Raw genomic sequence first — 19,278 nt, forward strand, 5'->3', positions numbered from 1 at the left:
ACTCTCTTGCTAGGTGCTAGCATGATGACTGTTAGCATGTTAGCATTTAAGCTAATTTGCTCATGTTTAAAGGCAAATACACACATGCATGATGCAGGGACGTTATAGGACAACCTTGGCATTTTCTAAACTTGAGGCTGTCTTGCTAGGTGCTAGCATGTTAGCCGTTAGAATGTTAGCATTTAAGCTAATTTACTCATGTCTAAAGACAAATACACACATGGCATGATGTAGGGAGGTTATAGGACAACCTTGGCACTTTCTAAACTTGAGGCTCTCTTGCTAGGTGCTAGCATGGTAGCCGTTTGCATGTTAGCATTTAAACTAATTTACTCATGTCCGAAGGCAAATACACACATGGCATGATGTCGGGAGGTTATAGGACAACCTTGGCACTTTCTAAACTTGAGGCCATCTTGCTAGGTGCTAGCAGGGTAGCCGTTAGCATGTTAGCATTTAAGCTAATTTACTCATGTCTAAAGGATAATACACACATGGCATGATTTAGGGAGGTTACAGGACAACCCAGGCACTTTTTTAACGTAAGGCTCTCGTGCTAAGTGCTAGCATGATGACTGTTAGCATGTTAGCATTTAAGCTAATTTACTCACGTTTAAAGGCAAATACACACATGGCATGATTTAGGGAGGTTATAGGACAACCTTTGTAGTTTCTAAACTTGAGGCCATCTTGCTAGGTGCTAGCAGGGTAGCCGTTAGCATGTTAGCATTTAAGCTAATTTACTCATGTCTAAAGGATAATACACACATGGCATGATTTAGGGAGGTTACAGGACAACCCAGGCACTTTTTTAACGTAAGGCTCTCTTGCTAAGTGCTAGCATGATGACTGTTAGCATGTTAGCATTTAAGCTAATTTACTCATGCGTAAAGGCTACTAAGCACGTGTCATGATGTGGGTGAGTTATAGGACAACCTTGGTACTTTCTAAACTTGAGGCCCTCTTGTTAGTTGCTAGCATGATGACTGTTAGCATGTTAGCATTTTATTTAATTTACTCATGTCTAAAGGAAAATACACACATGGCATGATGTGGGGACACTGTAGGACTGCCCCAAACTTTTCAGGACCTGAGGCTGTTTTGCTACGTGTTAGCATGGTAGCCGTTATCATGTTAGCATTTTAGCTAATTTACTCAAGTTTAAAGGCAAATACACACTTGGCATGATGTGGGGACACCATGGGACTGCATCAACCTTTTCCGTACTTGAGGCTTTCTTGCTGGGTGCTACCATGGTAGCCGTTGGCACACCGGCCCCGAGGTTCACAGCACAGGTGGCCAGTCCATCAAAATTTCCGCGGGAATTTTCTAGTTATATATGTTATTGTTTACAATATGCCAAAGGCAATATAAAATGGTCTGTGAGTAGAAAATGGTCCAAGTACTGGTTGTCCCCTACATGAGGCCACATTGTGGACATTTTGCTTCAAGTTGAATTCCTGTGGACAAACATCTGCATCCTAAAAGTCAACTAAACTGGTGGAAATATGTCACATTGTCTTCAGGAATCTATTACAACTAACATCTGATGGGCTTATGGGTGGGGCGGCAGCAGAAGTGTTGCTATTTTTAGTTGTGAGACACCCCCAGTTGTCCCTGACCACCAGCAAAGAGAACTGGAACCACCTGCTGTGCTCATGTTGTCCACTGGCATGTTTTAGTGGAGCTCAACAGGCCCATTCCCAGTCCAAGGCCTCGTTTAGCTTATCTTCACATCAAGATTAGGACCGAGACTGAAAATCAACACGGCTGCAGATAATGGGTTTTCCTGCATCCCAGCAGCCAAGCAGCTTCACAGGCTTTATGGGGAGTACATGGGGAGCACATTTTTAAATTGGGATTCCTGTACACCAGAGAGCACCTGTCCCTCCCGTCACTTAGCTAGCTCATCCTTTCCCCAAAGCGCCTTTGTCCTTTTCCACAAATAACCCCAAGACTCGGGAAGCCCGCACGTCAGCGTTTCAACGTTGCAGCATGGACGCAATTTCTCCTTCTAATCCACTCTGGAGCAAGAATGTTTTAATTACATTCCAAAGTGGAGACATTAAAGCTAGAGCTCATCTTGCTGCTCATTGTTCCTGCTGAGGGCGCTGTGTTGCACCAAGCCTCCTCTTTACAGAAATATAACTGTTGATAAGTTGGAGAAGACTGGAAGAAGAAGTCCTTATGGAAAGACCCTCTTATACTTTTGAATACTTATCCTTACGAGGGTCGCGGGGGGTGCTGAAGCCTATCCCAGCTGTCTTCGGGTGATGCCAGCCAATCACAGGGCACATATAGACAAACAACCATTCTTTGGGCGAGCCAGTCAATCACAGGGCACATATAGACAAACAGCCATTCTTCATGCGAGCCAGCCAATCCCAGGGCACATAAAGACAAACAACCATTCCCACTCACATTCATACCTATGGACAATTTGGGGTGGCCAATTAACCTAGCATGTTTTTGGAATGTGGGAGGAAATCGGAGTACCCGGAGAAAAGCCACGCATGCACAAGGAGAACATGCAAACTCCACACAGAGATGTCCGAGGGTGGAATCAAACTCGGGTCTCCTAGCTGTGTGGCCTGCGCGCCAACCACTTGTCGCAGCCTACCGCTACAAAATTCTCATACAGCCTGAGTCGCACTAGCATACTTAGCAAAATGTCGTATACTTAAAGGTCATTATATTAAGCTTACTTCACTGCTGTATATGTATAGCAAGTATACTACAGACCATTTACTTTTAGTTTATGAGAAAGTGTATGTTATTGAATACGTTACTAAATCTGAACTTTTTAAGTTTAAGTTTTACTTTTAGTTTTAAGTTTAAAATTACATGTTAAGAATACTTTTTAAGTTCATTTTAAGTTTGCAAAACTATACTTAGTATAGTATACAATAAGTAAGTACCGTATTTTCTGGACTATAAGTCGCACTATAAGGCAAAAAATGCATAATTAGTTAGAAAAGAACATACTTAAGTCGCGCTGGAGTATAAGTCGCATTTTTTGCAGGTAATTTATTTTAACTACTTGACCAAAACAGACATTACATCCTCTTGGAAGACAAGTTCTAACAATGAAAGAATAGAGAACAGGCTGAATAGGTGTAAGATATGCTAACACAATGGTTCTTCAGCTGCACAAAAAATAAACATGAACAGAAAAGATGTCCAGTGTTTATGTAACATAATCACTTTTTTCATTTATACTAAGTTGCTCTGGAGTATAAGTCGCATGAACAGCCAACCTATGAAAAAACAGTGCAACTTATAGTCTGGAAAATACGGTAATAAGCTTCATAGTGCCCACACTGGGATGTTAACACACAACCTTTGGTCTGGGAGCTGTGGGAGCTTTGACCAGTGGGCCACAAGGTTGGCGGAGCTCTTAAGGCAAAGGGAGAGAGGTTTACCCAAGTACACTTGTGCAGGCACCATGAATGAGGAGTACGCTGGGGAAATATTTCCCGACACAAACGTTGTTTTCTTTCACGATGACAGCATTTTCATCCACATTATGTCAATTTCCGGGACATTCCGCATTTAATATTAGACTCCCTTAACACGGCGATCATGGGGCCCTACACTTAGCACTTGGCGGCAACCTTATGTTCATTTGGTTTCGACATTTCTGGTTACCATCGACAATTTTTCTTCTGGGATGGCTTTCTTTGTGGATGCTCGTTCAGGACTTCACAGTTAGGTACATATTATATGTGTGGATTGGTCCACGGGCCATGGTTTGGACACTCTGGGCTCTAATTTGGTGGATCACCGCAAGATGGCGCTGGGTGGCGTGGTGGTAATTCGGTCATTTGGTAGACTGGACATGCAGTTGGCAGGACTAACAGAGGAAGATGCAAAGAACGGGCCGAGATGGAAACCTGTGATCCGCTCTGGCAACGAGCCCAAAGTAAAAGAACTTCTGAAATTGTGCAATAGTGGTTCATGCGCATTCTGCCTCGATTTTCCATTTTGATGGCTAAATCCCAGAATGTCTTGTGTAAAACTGTGAAAACTTAAGTTCATTCTGGACCTCAATGTCCAACCAAGCTCTGTGTCTTTGTGGTTGGTTTGATGCTGCACATTCCCGTGCAGCATCAGTCATGGCTCCATGTTAGCAACAGCTGCTCACTTCGTAAAACTGGCTTTGTCTTGGTGCTTTTTTGCAATCACCGTGGAATAACATATCCCCAATTTGTGCCCCCTGTAGCGCATCAATGGGCTGATTTGTAGATGTATTTTGGTGCTCAAGCGGCTTCCATAGCTTATCAGCAGCCTTGGGCCTGCGTTTTATTGGTCGTGGCTGTTATGATGCGATGCACAAGTGTGTGCTGGCATCTGTTGCGCATCCAAAATAGTCTCTCATCTTGTCCTTACAAAGGAATGAGGAGCGCAAGGGGTCAGACTACAGCAAGAGGGTCTTTGGGGGGGTATGCGAGGTTGAAAGACTTGGAGAAAATAGACGCTTCCATCTGTCTCCAAATCTGCCCCACCGCCGACCCGTACCCCTGGAGACTTGGCTGGGTCATATGGTCCCTGCAAAGCCTTAAAAGAGGCCCGAGTAGCGTGACCAGCGGTCAGACACCAGTTGATCTTGGTGCTCCTCAAGCTTCCCAGAAAGCCAGACATGTCAGACACTGAGGATATCCTGGAGGAGCAGGAGGAGGAGTACGAAGAGGTGGAAGAGGAGCAGGAAGAGGATATGAGAAGAAGCGAAGAAGTGGCGGTAAAGGAAGAGGATACAGAACATGAGGAAGAGTCCAAACCTCGACCCAAACCCACTTATGTGCCAAACATCGCACCCCCTAAGCTGCCAGATGGCGAGAAGGTAGACTTTGATGACCTGCACCGCAAGAGACTGGAGAAGGACTTCAATGACCTCCAGAGCCTCATCGAGATGCACTTCTCCAACCGCCAGAAGGAGGAAGAGGAACTGGTCGCTCTGCGCACCCGCATTGAGCGGCGCCGCTCGGACCGTGCCGAGCAGCAGCGTGTCCGTGCCGAGGAGGAGCGGGAACGCCAGGCGAGGGTGACTGAGGAGCGGGTGAGGCGCGAGGAGGAGGTGGCCAAGCAGCGCGCTGAGGAGGAGGCTAAGAAGAAGAAGATCTTCACCAACAAGTCCTTCGGTGGCTACCTGCAAAAGGTGGACCAGAAGAAGGGCAAGAAGCTGACGGCACGCGAGGAGAAGAAGAAGGCGCTCCTAGAGCGCCGCAAGCCACTCAACATCGACCACCTCAACCAGGAGAAGCTGGCCGAGAAGGCGCAGGATCTGTGGGCTTGGCTCCACCAGCTGCATGCCGAGAAGTTTGAGCTGGCCGAGAAGCTCAAGCGGCAAAAGTACGACATCTACGTCCTGAGAAACCGTGTCAGCGACCACCAGCGTGGATCCAAAGCATCCAAAACCTCTCGCGGGGCCAAGGGCAAGTCTGGGTCCTGGAAGTGAGGATGCAGAAACCTTCCATGGACATTTTGGCTTGTTTGTAACCAACTTTATCGAGAGCTCCTTTATTAAGAGCTCCTCTGGGGAATGCTTTAAGTCGCTAGTGGGGGGGGGGGGGTCGCTGATGTCACCCTAATGAAGAAGATTTATGTTATTGTCACATGCTGCTGATCTATTCACAAAATTAATATTAAACTTGCTTGTTTGCTGGTGATCTGCACTCTCCAACACAAATTTTATTTTTGTATTAACAAAAACATTGTCAGTCTTTTGAAAACCTTTTTAAAGGTTGCTTCTACTCAGCATAACATTCACTTGGAGAACATTCAAGGTTATTGTGTTTGTGCCAAATAATTATTAGTTGGATCATTTCCACACGAGGGCGCTAGAGCACTTGGTGGTAGCCCTCGTTTGTACACATTAGACGCTAGTAAGTAATAATGTGTTTTTAGTTGTGTGAGTGTGTGTGGAGACCAAGGCCTCGTAAGTGCAGCCGTTCCACCCTTGTGCTTTCTGATTGTCACTGGGCAGCAGGCCGATGCTGTCAAGGCTATGACAAGCCATTAAGGAGCCCTTCTCGGACTTCTCCCCAGACATGACTGTATGCCAGCCGGTTTCCATGGAGACTGGGAGAGGCCGTTCTTACTGTCAGGCCTTTATGCCCGTTTCAAACTCCCCCACCCCCATTATCCAGCCTCAATGCGCACACTGCCACTTGAGCTTCAAGGTGAGCACTCGGATGATCCCATAGGGGGTGTGGAGGGGGTAGAATTGCCATAATGGATATGAAAGGTCAATAATGGGTTCCCCGACCACGCGCCCAAAGGATCACGTGTTCCTTCAAGTCCGCAGTCGATGGAGCAACAGGTGGCTGATGCGATACACTTTATCTAGCTCGCCTGATGCGTTGGCCTACCGGCACGATGTTGAATTCAATTTGAAAAGAAAAGAAAACACTCGTCTTGTGGCGATGCATACAGAGCGTGTGCACAGAACAGCAGCTGCAGAGTCCTCAGGAGGGCTAACTCATTAGTGTCCTGCTGAAAGCAACCACTGTGCCATGGCACACTAGTATGCCGTGAGGAATCGTCAGGTGTGCCGGATTATCCAATATCTGTTTTTTTTAATTAATCATTCATTTATTTAATTTTAATTTATTAATATTTTTGTGCGAATATTATGTCATTGTCGAGTGTCCATGGTGTAAAGACCATGCTAACATTAACATAGTAGCATTTTTGCGATTTTCATGGATATGAACTTAAGCAGACACTTAGCGCTATAATGCTAGGTGTTAGGATGCTAATGTTAACATTGCGAGCATGGTACTATTACCATGCGAGCATTTTTGTGCTGTTTTCATGGGTAGACACATATAAACACTGACCACTATCAATGTTAGCGTGCTCATGTTAGCATGTTAGCATTGCTGGCATGATAATATTAGCATTGTAGTATTTTTAGCCATTTACACCTGATAACCAGTAGCTCTTCCGACATGTATCCCGGCTTAAAAGATCAGGTTCTGGTGCCTCATTTGTCCAAAAGTAGTTAGCTATCATTAGTAATAGCACAGACATGTTGTTCTGTGAAATATGTGTTCATGTTTGACGTAAGCATTGAGGATGATGGGCAACATTTTCCAAAAAATGTAGTTTTCTTTTTAAGGTGGATGAAAGTTGTATTCTCTGATGAGAAAAAATTTAACCTTGACAGTCCTGATGGCTTGCAACGTTACTGGCAAGGAGAGAAGGAGACCCAGCCTGAGATTTTTTTCCATATGGAACAGTGGAAGAGTAGAGCTTCAGGTTGTGCAGGGGTGTCAAGTTGCATTTGGAAATGTTCATGACTGACGGCCCTCGTCTGTGTGGCAATGATTGGCTTTTTCAAGAGGACAACACCACAGTTCACAATGCCCACCTGACAAAGGACTTCTTCCAGAGGAATAAGCTCACTCTTCTGGACCATCCTGTGTGTTCCCTTGTGTCACGATCGGGGTTCACCCCCTCGTGACAGCTTCCTTAGTTTTTGTCTTTCCTCTCTGTTCCTCATTCGTGCCCTTATTTTGTAGTCACTTCCTCTGTTGCTGTGTTCTGCTTTCCATCCTTGCCATTTTTCTCCCGCACCTGTTTTCAATTTCCACACTCCCTATTTAGTTCAGGTGTGTGCTCTTTCATTTGTCGGTTCATTGTCGTGTGTTGAGTTTACCTTGCTACTGCGCCATACAACTGCATAGCATTAATAAATATATTTTACCTGCATCTGGGTCCTAATCTCTGCATCCTGGGGTCGAATCACAAGGCTCACAAGCCGGACCGTGACAGAATGAACCGACCAGACGACGACCTCGCAGAGATGGATTTCTGGACCCTGCAGATTTTTAAGGAGGAGGAGTGCGCAAAGTTCACTCCGAAGGAGCTGGAGGACATGGTGTGGGGGCCGGACGGCACGCTTATCCCCATGGCGTGGGTGTACCCCGGACACGGCATTGACACACCAGCCCGCCGACAACGCCGACGCCGACGCACGTCTCGGCCAGCACCAGCAAGGCTTCAGCGGGCGAAGCCGTCTCCTCCCTCACCTCCGCGCCAAGCCGGGGTGCACCCCCCGCTCACGTTGCTTCAGAGTGCCAGCCTACGACCAAGTGCAAGAAGGCTCCCACTCCATGCAAGCACGTCGATCTCCCGCCGCCCTCTTCCGGATTCCTGTTGCCTCCGGTGCAACACGAAGAGGAGTACTGCACACTTCCCCCTCCTGTGCCCGAACCATGCAGTCCAAGGGATTCGCAAACCCCGGCTCTCGTGCCAAGCTGCGTGGCGCCACAGATTCCCCCAGTGCACAAGCCACGCAGCTTCAAGGTTTCCCAAAACCCGGCTCCCGTGCCATGCTGCGTGACGCCCCGGATTCTTCATGTCCCAAAGCCACGCAGCTTCAAGGTTTCCCAAAACCCGGCTCCCGTGCCATGCTGCGTGACGCCCCGGATTCTTCATGTCCCAAAGCCACGCAGCTTCAAGGTTTCTCAAAACCCGGCTCCCGTGCCATGCTGCGTGACGCCACGGATTCCTCCTGTCCCAAAGCCGCGCAGCTTCAAGGTTTCCCAAAACCCGGCTCCCGTGCCAAGCTGCGTGACGCCCTGGATTCTTCCTGTCCCAAAGCCACGCAGCTTCAAGGTTTCCCAAAACCCGGCTCCTGTGCCATGCTGCGTGACGCCTCGGATTCCTCCTGTCCCAAGGCCACGCAGCTTCAAGGTTTCCCAAAACCCAGCTCCCGTGCCATGCTGTGTGACGCCCCGGATTCCTCCTGTCCCAAGGCCACGCAGCTTCAAGGTTTCCCAAAACCCGACTCCCGTGCCATGCTGCGTGACTACCCGGATTCCTCCTGTGCCCAAGCCGCGCAGCCTCAAGGGTTCCCAAACCCCGGCTCCCGTGCCAAGCTGCGTGACGGCCCAGATCCCTCCTGTCCCAAAGCCGTGCAGCTTCAAGGTTCCCCAAAGCCCGGCTCCCGTGTCAAGCTGCGTGACTCCCTGGATCCCTCCTGTGCCCAAGCCGCGCAGCCCAAGCCCCAGCATCCCCTGGCTCTCGTGTCCAGCGGCTTGATGCTCCAGAGCCCAAACCCCGCCTGCAGTCCCTTGTAGACCTGGTCCGAGCAGTAGAGCAGGCGGAACTCAAGACCCTCCTCCAGGTCCCCCTCCTCCCGTCCCTGGTTCCACGTCCATGTTGGAATAAAGCTGTATATATCATGTAATCACATTCAATAAACTAGCTTGCTTCATATTATCCAAGTTACTATTACATGCACATAGATCACACGCTTGATTAACTCATCACATTCCTTTAGACACTCAATAACAGGATGTCTCCTTGAACCATCTATCTCTGCTTTCTCAAGATATGCTTGATGATGTTAAAACCAGTCTCAACCTTTGAACTGTTCCCCCTCCCTTAGACGGTTGAGACCTATGTAATAGGGCACGCCTAAACTCTAAATAAAAGGAAGGAGAGCAGAGACTGTTTCAGAGTGGGTCGGATGAATGTTACTGAGCAGTCTCTGAACACTCTCCTTGCAAGTAGGAGAGTCTTTGTGTCTTCTTTCACAGTTGATGATAATGTTTTGGGCTTAACCCTAACATTAAATTGGTCCTTCGAGCCGGATTCCAACAGACCTGACGATTCCAACATGGGAGAGAGATCCAGGCAAGTCTGTGGCCACAGCAACCAATACCCTTTCCGGGACTGGTTCCTCCCTCTCGGGCTGGGATCCGACGGTTGACGGAGATCCAGGAACACGGAGACGTGAGTAGAATATTTCACTTAAAAAAGGAATGTGTGACAAGTGAAATAAAATACTGGTATTCAAGGGGAGACGAGTTAGGCGACAAAGTGTAAAACCCTGACAATTCTAGACTCTATCAGGTAAAAGTAAAGACTAGTTAAAGTCTGCGCGAGGGCAGACTCGCCTGTTGAAAAGGATACAGTTAAATTCTGCAAGGGCGGCGGCGTCCTCTGGCAAAGAAAACGCGTTAAAGGTGTGAGAACATGTGTGGGTGAATGGGAGTAAGATTACCACTAGGTTTCGAACTCCATACCAAACAGTGAGATTGTAAGTGGTGACTTGTTGTGGATGCAAAGGCAAGAATTGTCCGCCCTCACCGGGGTAGAAGCTTGACAATTACCACAATAAGGCATTGATCACCACCTCACTAAGAACATCCCCAACTATTAGGACTCCCTAGGAGCACTCATCTTAGTTGGGGACCAAATTGTCAAAATGGGAAAAGGGCAAAGTAAACAACGTAAAAAAGAAATAGACAACCTAGAATGTAAAGATTGGACAGTGGTAGAAAAACAAGATCCAGAAGCACTAAGACCATTACCATATTGGATAAAACAATATGATTTTAACGGCAAACTTTCTATGGCGGGAATAAAAGACTTACAGCAAAAAATCAGAAACAAAACAAACTGTAAGGAAAAACAAATGAACAAAGAAGGTATTCAGCATACTTACGTATGGATGAAAATAGCAGGACAGAGAGAGGCAGGTGAAAAAAGAGCAAAGCAGGCTAAAATAGAAAAAGAGGAACAGGAGAGGCAGCAACAGGAAAGAGATAGAAAACAAGAACAAGAATGTAGGGAGCAAGACAAAACAACCACATTGTTTCACAGAAAAGAAGATGAGTATGTAGGGCCGTATAGAGAAGCAAGAGAAATGTTAGACAGAATGTCACCAAAAGAGGAAGATAATAAACGTGCAACTATAGTACATCCTACGGTACCAACTGTGCCCTTTACCAGATCACAGGGAACTGTAGGTGATTGGACAAAGAAAATGGTGACTGGTAGGGAAAACATGTTCTCTCCGGGGACATCTCGGCTACCAGAAGATACCCCTCTACCTGAGGATCTTTGTCCTCTCATTGAATTACCAAATCCCAGAGCAGGTCAGAGTGGTGAAGAGTTAACGATAAGGGTTTTTAGGACCTGGACAAAAGATGACATTAAGAAGGCCCTTGAGGGGATACCCTCTCCTAAAGAAGACATAGTAGAATGTGTGACTCAAATGGATAATCCAAGACAATCCTACCATCTGAATGGAACGGAAGTTCAACAGGTCTGGATGACCCTCTTGGGACCAGATTGGTTTCATGTAAAAGGGAGTTACACTCCAGCTGATGATGATGGCAGACCATTTGCTCCACACTCTATGGCATTACGCCTCCAACTAGAACCACTCATAGAAAGAGTGATTGCTAGATTCCGCAAAAGGGCAAACTATACCGAAATACGTAGGTGCAAACAGAAACCGGACGAATCCTTTGAGGATTATCGTACCAGGTTAGAAAAGGTGTTCAGGGCAAACAGCGGGTTGCCTTATAGCGATGAAGAGACAGGCCCCTACAAACAACAACTAAAAAATGCTGTTATACAGAGAGCACCATGTGTGGCTGATCCACACACTCTATTAAACTCCTTGACGCCAGAAGCAAAATATTTTACAGTTATTGATGTAAGTAATGCGTTCTTTTCTATTCCAGTCCATAAAGATAGTCAGTTTTGGTTTGCATTTACTTTCCAAGGCAAAAAATATACTTACACCAGATTACCTCAAGGTTATTGTGAAAGTCCCACAATATACTCCCAAGTGATGAATGCAAGTTTATCAACTTTGAATCCACCAAGGAATAGTCAGATACTCACGTATGTTGATGATATTCTTATCGCATCAAAAACAAAGGAAGACTGTGAGGCCGACACATTGGCGACTTTAAAACATTTGGCAGAAGAAGGTCACAAAGTTAGCAAGGCTAAATTGCAATTCTGTAAAGAAAAAGTTAAATACTTAGGTCACCAATTAAGTGCAGGTGGAAGAACTATTCTAGAAGATAGGAAAACAGCTATCCTGCAAGCACCCAAACCCCAAACTAAAAAACAAATGATGTCCTTTTTAGGACTTACTAATTATTGCAGAATGTGGGTACCTAATTACTCTGAGATCTCAGCTCCATTGCAAGCCTTAATGTATAATGAAGACATAAAAATGACAGATAATCTTATGTGGACCCCAGAGGCGGAAAAGGCTTTTTGTGACTTAAAACAAGCATTGGTTAGCACCTCTACGTTAGCTCTACCTGACTATAATAAAACCTTTTACCAAATGGTCGATTGTAAAGGACATTTTATGACATCTGTCCTAACTCAATTGCATGGTAATAAGTTACGCCCTGTTGCATACTATTCAACTAAATTAGATGCTGTCGCTCGCGCAATGCCCCACTGCGTTAGAGCGGTGATTGCTGCATCTTTGGCTGTTACATCAAGTGCGGATGTGGTCCTTTTTCATCCTTTGGTGTTAAAGGTTCCTCATGCTGTCTCCGCTTTGCTATTACAAACCAAAATGACTTTCTTGTCACCTGCAAGACATTTGTCGTGCATGTCCATTCTATTGTCTCAACCACACTTGACCATAGAACGATGTACAGCCTTGAATCCAGCAACCCTTATACCTACTAGTGAGGATGGCAGTCCTCATGACTGTCAAGCCTTGGCTGAACAAACGGCTAAGAGCAGACCAGACCTGCAGGATACACCTTTACCTGAAGGCCACACTTTATTTGTGGACGGTTCATCTCGCAAGGATGATCTAGGAAAGACAAGAACTGGTTATGCTGTAGTAACGAATGATCAAATCCTAAAAGCTGATGCTTTACCCCAACATTATTCTGCACAAGCAGCTGAAATTACCGCACTTACTGAAGCTTGCAAACTGATGGCGGGTCAAAATGTTATCATCTATACTGATAGTCAATATGCGTTTGCAACTACTCACACATTTGCTCAGTATTGGAACAACAGAGGTATGGTTACTTCTGTGGGGAAACCGGTTACTCATGCGCGATTGCTGGTTGATCTACTACAAGCTATCAAACTGCCTGCTAAGTTAGCCATTTGCAAATGCGCAGCACATACCTCTGGTACTGATGCTGTGTCCACAGGCAATGCCTTTGCTGACAGAATAGCAAAGCAAGCAGCTGCTGGCGCTGTTCGGGTTCTCCTTACTTCTGATAATTCCCCTTCTACTTTGGATAAGGCCGTTCTGCGTGACATGCAACAACAATCTCCCAAAATTGAAGTCATGTGGCTCCGGAAGGGAGCACGGTTAGATGATGGTATATATTTCTGACCGGAAGGCAAACCTATCCTACCAAAGAACTTGTACAAATGGGCTGCACTAGTGAGTCACGGGAAATCTCATGTGTCAACGGGAGGGATGATGAGCTTAATATCAACTGCATATACTACATATGGTTTTCATTCCTATTCAAAAAATTATTGTAGGGCATGCTTAGTGTGTGCCAAATATAATGCCCAAGGTAATTTGCGTCCACAAAGAGGTCAATTTCCTAAACCAAGCTACCCATTTCAACATATACACATGGATTTCATTGAGCTAAATCAAAGTGAAGGTAAAAAATTCTGTTTAGTTATAATAGACTTATTCTCTAAATGTATAGAACTATTTCCAACAAAACATCCAGATGCACTTACAGTAGCAAAAGCATTGTGTAAAGACATTATACCAAGATATGGTATTCCAGAAAAAATATATAGCGATAATGGTTCACATTTTGTAAACCAGATTATAGATAACATAGGCAGAGCATTTCATATTGATTTAAAACGACATTGTGGTTATCACCCACAGAGTGCAGGATTGGTGGAAAGAATGAATGGAACAATAAAAAAGAAATGTATGGAAGAAACGGGCAGACAATGGACACAATGTCTAGATTTGGTCAAAGTACATATTAACATAACCAGTACCAACGGGTTAACACCATATGAAATTATGTTTGGACGACCATACCGATTACCATACTTTAAGAATGAATGGGAAACAAATGAAGACAGTAATCTAGCAGATTAGATGAGAAAGATGTTGCAAAATATCAGCAAACTAGACAGACCAAATAATGATGAGCAAACATCATCCATTTCTCCACAGGAGGACCAACTGGTAGAACCAGGAGATTGGGTACTGATTAAAAGCATCAAGAAGAAACATTGGTACTCACCAAAGTGGGAAGGTCCTTACCAAGTACTATTGACTACACCGACAGCCTTAAAAATAGCGGAACGAAATACTTGGATCCACTTAACTCATTGCAAAAAGATTCTAAAGTATGACTAAATTAACTGTTTCTATCGTGATTTTCAGTGTAGGCGTTCTTATGTGTGTCATTACCATAGCATTGTGGTACTTATTGTAATAAAGATCAAAGACGATAAAAAAAAAAAAAGAGCTTGTTGGAAGGGTTCTCAGGTTGCCTACCGTCTTGCAAGGTAAAGTCCGACTACAAAGGGGGCTGCACTTTTAGTGTGTAGTCGTCTCAAACCCGGTGAAGATTGTCCATAGCCTTGTGAGACTTTAGAGGCAACCAGGGGATACCTGAAAACATGACTCAAGTTAAAATGAAATCAGGAGTAATGATAATATTAACAATAGCAATTGGACTGATTATCACAGGAACAGTTTTACTACTTCATGAACAGGTACAGTTACAACAACCTGACAAACGGTACTCTAAGCTAAACATAAGGCAAAACATCACTGATCCTGCCTGTGGTCAACACCAGCATGTCAGCCTACTCAGAGTGTGCATTCCACAAAATAAAACAACAGTAATCACCCTAACAGTTGCTCAGTTACGTCACATGGGAGTGTATGCTACACCAGATAAGAGCCCTTGGTATATGATTAACGATAGAGAAGGGGGTTGGGAAACATTAGTGGCAGATCCTCAGGGTTATGACTGGTCATCTTATACCACAAAGTATGCTAGGCATCAAAGGCCACTTATGTCACTTGTAGAAAAGAACAATGGCAGGACTTTGATCTTAACCGTAGATCTGAGTTCAGGACAACTTTTAAGCCCAATTCCGTCTAAAGATCCTTCGTGTGTGTGGCTAGGCTGCTCCTGCTGGGAGTTTTTGTTGTGCCAATGGAAAACAGGATACGATACATGTTACCCAATTCAATTAAGTCAAACTTATACGGCTAAGCTAAAAAAGCCAGAACTTTCTAAAGCAACAATTAGAGCAGGAGTTAAAGTGACAATGCTTCAAACTAATGATGATTGGTTCCAAGTTTTTACTGGCCTGTCTGGCCAAAACAACAACTGGTTACTCATGGCGGAACAAGCTGCAAACACCACCGACCAGGACTGTGTGGTTTGCATGGGACCAAGACCACTACTACAAATAGTTCCTTCTGTATTGAATAAAAGTTGTCTCTTACAGGTTATGACCAAGGCCAACCCCACAGGAAGTTGTGCCATATTTGATAAAGCATTCCCTCTTACAGGTCCACAGAAGAAGAAACCACTGTTTTCTAATAAAGTTGCAATGGGAAATTTCACGTGTATCAATAGGACTGGGACTGGTACAATATTGGGTTCATTAAATGCTTCTCAGTGTTTTGAAACTGAAACTGTTGATGAACATTTTACACCTTTATCACGAAGTGACATATGGTGGTGGTGTGGTGAAAACGCCATTTATGATAAGTTACCATTCAATACCACAGGATATTGCGCTTCAGTCACCTTAATCCTACCTGTACAAATATTCCAACTTACAGCGGTAGAATTATTAAATGCATTTGACACCGTACTCCCACATTTGTGGACTAGAACTAAAAGAGGCCTGGGATGGAGTGAGAATGATCCAACATATTGATGCCATAGGTGTTCCACGAGGTGTCCCTGATGATTATAAACTGGTTAATCAAATAGCAGCTGGGTGGGAATCTATTGTACCTTGGATAACAATAAATAAAAATGTAGACAGGATCAACTACATCCACTACAATGTGCAGAAGCTAGGAAATTATACTCAAGATGGTTTTCAAGCAATTCATGAGCAATTGTCAGCGACATCATTGATGGCTTTCCAGAACCGCATTGCTCTTGACATGTTGTTGGCGGAGAAAGGACATGTCTGCGCCCTTTTTGGTGAGAAGTGTTGCACGTTCATTCCGAACAATACAGCAGCAAATGGCAGCCTCACCAGGGCCTTGGATGGGCTTCAGTCCCTTAACAAGAAGATGAAAGAGCATTCAGGTGTTGATACCTCTATGTGGTCTGGGTTTGCTGATTTCTTCAGTAAGTGGAAGCCACTCTTAATGACAATTGCATTGGCAGTGACAGTTTTTGTCAGCATTCTGGCAGTGTGTGGATGTATTTGTGTCCCCATTATTCGCAGGATTTGCACCCAGATGATATCTTCTGCTATTTCACCCATTCAGTTAAATGTTCAAGAGCTTTACACTCTTATTCCAGAACATGACAACGACGAAGATGGTGTTAACATTAATAAAGATAGTGTTGACCATGACGACGAAACATCTTTTAACATTCCCGATCTTTTTCCAGATCCAGGCGACTATAAGTGACATTTTTCCTCTAGGTGTAACGTTTCTCATGTGTTATGATTTTATGATCAAAAATCCTCGTGAAGTGATCAATAAATGATGTTCTACAATGAGTAAATTGGATAAACAGGAGGGAAATGTTGGAATAAAGCTGTATATATCATGTAATCACATTCAATAAACTAGCTTGCTTCATATTATCCAAGTTACTATTACATGCACATAGATCACACGCTTGATTAACTCATCACATTCCTTTAGACACTCAATAACAGGATGTCTCCTTGAACCATCTATCTCTGCTTTCTCAAGATATGCTTGATGATGTTAAAACCAGTCTCAACCTTTGAACTGTTCCCCCTCCCTTAGACGGTTGAGACCTATGTAATAGGGCACGCCTAAACTCTAAATAAAAGGAAGGAGAGCAGAGACTGTTTCAGAGTGGGTCGGATGAATGTTACTGAGCAGTCTCTGAACACTCTCCTTGCAAGTATATCTCACGTCTTTGTGTCTTCTTTCACAGTTGATGATAATGTTTTGGGCTTAACCCTAACAGTCCAGCAGCATACGGCGTCTGGAATCCGCCTTCGGAAGGGGGGGCTAGTACGACCAGCGGCAGGACGCCACGCCTCCTCCTCTTCCGGCGTCACCGAGACCACGGCAGGACGCCACGCCTCCACCTCCTCTGGCGTCACCGAGACCACGGCAGGACGCCACGCCGCCGCCTCCTCCGGCACCACCTCTTCCGCGACGGGCTGGCCTCCCCGGCCAGGGCCACCATCCTGGTCGCCCTCCAGAGGGACCCATCCATGGACTCCGTTGGACCTGCCGTTTTGGGAGACCTCCAGAGGGGTCCCGCCTCCGTCGGCCCACTCACTGTTCAGGCCGTCCTCCTGGGTGGTCCTGCCACCTCCACCGGCCTGGTCCTATTCCCTGCGTCTCGTGGTTGCCCTGCTGGCTCAGCGAGGCTTGTCGTCCCGGCCGACCTCCAGAGTGGTCTTGCCAGCAGCCCACCTCCAGTCCTCCCACCTCCCTTCCCTTTTCGTTTGCGGACCCTTTAGGACGTCTGGGATCCGTCCTTGAGGGGGGGGGGTACTGTCACAATCTGCATCGCCTCCTGTGTGACAGTTTTTGTGTTTCACGTTGTTTGCCTTAGTTCCGGTTTTCATGCTTTTATTTTGTAGTATTTCCTGTGTTGGTCTGTTCTGTGTCCCGTCACTTTTACTTTCCCTTTCGACGCGCACCTGTTTCTAATTTGATCGTCTTATTTAGTTCAGCCGGGTGCGTCTGTTTTTTGTTGGTTCATTGTTTGTCCTTTGCTACGTGTTGTTTGCCAGTGCTGCATTCGCTGTATTTAAAAAAAAATAAAAGCTAAACTTTTACCTGCACCAGTCGTTTCATCTCTGCATCCTGGGGTCGCATCGCAACACCCGCATGACGAGCCGTGACACCTTGATCTATATCCAATAGAAAACATTTGGGAATGGTTGGCAAGGGAAGTTTATAAATATGGACATCAGGACAATTGAAGGTAGATCCACCGTATACGCATGTGTTGTCATGCATACACACAAATAAAGCACCGAAAGGAAACCAGCAGAGAGAACCCCCACCCCTCCCCCGCCCCTATCCCTCAAGATGCCTGTGGATGAATTAGCCTTCCCGGGAGATGGCACCGTTTGGGCTTAGACTTCAACCTCCTCCAAATTGAGATGGGATTGGAGGCGTCCAGATTTCTGCAAGGGTTTTAGGCCTCTCTAATAGGGCATTCATCTCCGCACCACCTGCAACTTTTAAAAGCACAAGGCGCACCCCCGAGGTCTTGTAGCGATTTCATGTGGCCGTGTCCTCTGAGGGCGCCTACACCAGGATGTAGCCTTAGCCACCGTTATTCTGTTTTATTGGCTGAATGAGAATCGTAACCGTGATGACTTCATTAACGCTGTGCTTTATTCTGGACCTTTATGGGGCATATGTTTGTCCCTGAAGTACCACCAACTTTTTGTTTGGTACATAACGTAATTACGGATACCATTAGTTGACGAATGCTCAGGATTGAGTCGTCATCAAGCAGGTCACATTTCACTGCGACTTTGCGTGTGTCGCCAGCAGCTTATGAATGCCGCTACTTGCGACAGGAAGTCACGTTTGATAAAAGGCCGCATTTAGATTCGTGCTCACGTCCGCTGCCGCTTCCCCTGGGTGATTCATGCCCACTCCCACACATGTAGCCGAAAGCGTCGGCAGGATGGATGAATCACAGTCCTCCCGAAGCATTATTACCGCATCTTACGCAGGTGGTGGTGTGGTAGTCGAACCTTACAGTGGGGCTCATTTGTGATCCTCTCATTGTAGTTGTTGAAGCTAATTTGGGGACAGGGCTCAGTGTATGAATGAGTCAGAGGAGAAGCAGACATTGAGAACTTAAGGCAGTAAACTTTTGCACTAAGTGTAGTGCTATGGTATCTAAAGGGGCGGGGCTTTGTCAACACGTCTGCACTACCAACCACATCTTTTCTCAAACCGTTGTCCCCCACCACCTGGGGTGCAAACGTGTCTCTTGTCCAACAATGTATTTCTTGTAGTGGATGTTGCGGTCATTGACATATAAGGTCATTTCTTCTTCTGCAATCTTCCACATCGATGTTTAAGACATTTAATCACAGAATGTGTCCTGCTAAATGCCACGCCGCCCCCCTTGATTGACGACCGGCTTCCAAAGTTTCGATGCCGCTTGTTGTGTGGCTGCTGCAGTTATTTCTGAGTTGTGTATGTCAAGACGAATCAAACCAAGGAGGACGAGTAATGAGAGCGGATTCTTGTGCTTGCACCCATGGGGTAAAACATCTATTTATAGGTACACAGCCACACGTCAATATGTTTCCCCCTCTTGTGTC

At 45.6% G+C, this 19,278-nt stretch overlaps 1 protein-coding gene and 1 long non-coding RNA gene across 2 annotated transcripts; both read left to right on the forward strand.

The window, feature by feature from the left end:
- The first annotated feature begins 4,588 nt into the window (after positions 1–4,588).
- Positions 4,589–5,556, forward strand: tnnt2c (troponin T2c, cardiac). Its single transcript, XM_058065851.2, has one exon. It carries the CDS (start codon positions 4,640–4,642, stop codon positions 5,453–5,455), a length of 816 nt encoding a protein of 271 aa, XP_057921834.2. The 5' UTR covers positions 4,589–4,639; the 3' UTR covers positions 5,456–5,556.
- A 3,996-nt stretch (positions 5,557–9,552) lies between these two features.
- LOC144898135 (uncharacterized) lies at positions 9,553–14,223 on the forward strand. Its single transcript, XR_013627037.1, has 2 exons — positions 9,553–9,744; positions 13,955–14,223. It is a non-coding gene; the product is annotated as an uncharacterized LOC144898135 (long non-coding RNA).
- The last annotated feature ends 5,055 nt before the right edge of the window (positions 14,224–19,278 follow it).

The sequence above is a fragment of the Doryrhamphus excisus genome, linkage group LG2 (assembly GCF_037039965.1).
Source record: "Doryrhamphus excisus strain RoL-2023G ecotype Guam linkage group LG2, RoL_Dexc_Guam_v1.1, whole genome shotgun sequence".
NCBI classification, from domain to species: Eukaryota; Metazoa; Chordata; class Actinopteri; order Syngnathiformes; family Syngnathidae; genus Doryrhamphus; species Doryrhamphus excisus.

Excerpts from the sequence above, each read along its gene's own strand:
- tnnt2c (XM_058065851.2), top strand. The coding sequence starts at position 4,640 with ATGTCAGACACTGAGGATATCCTGGAGGAGCAGGAGGAGGAGTACGAA.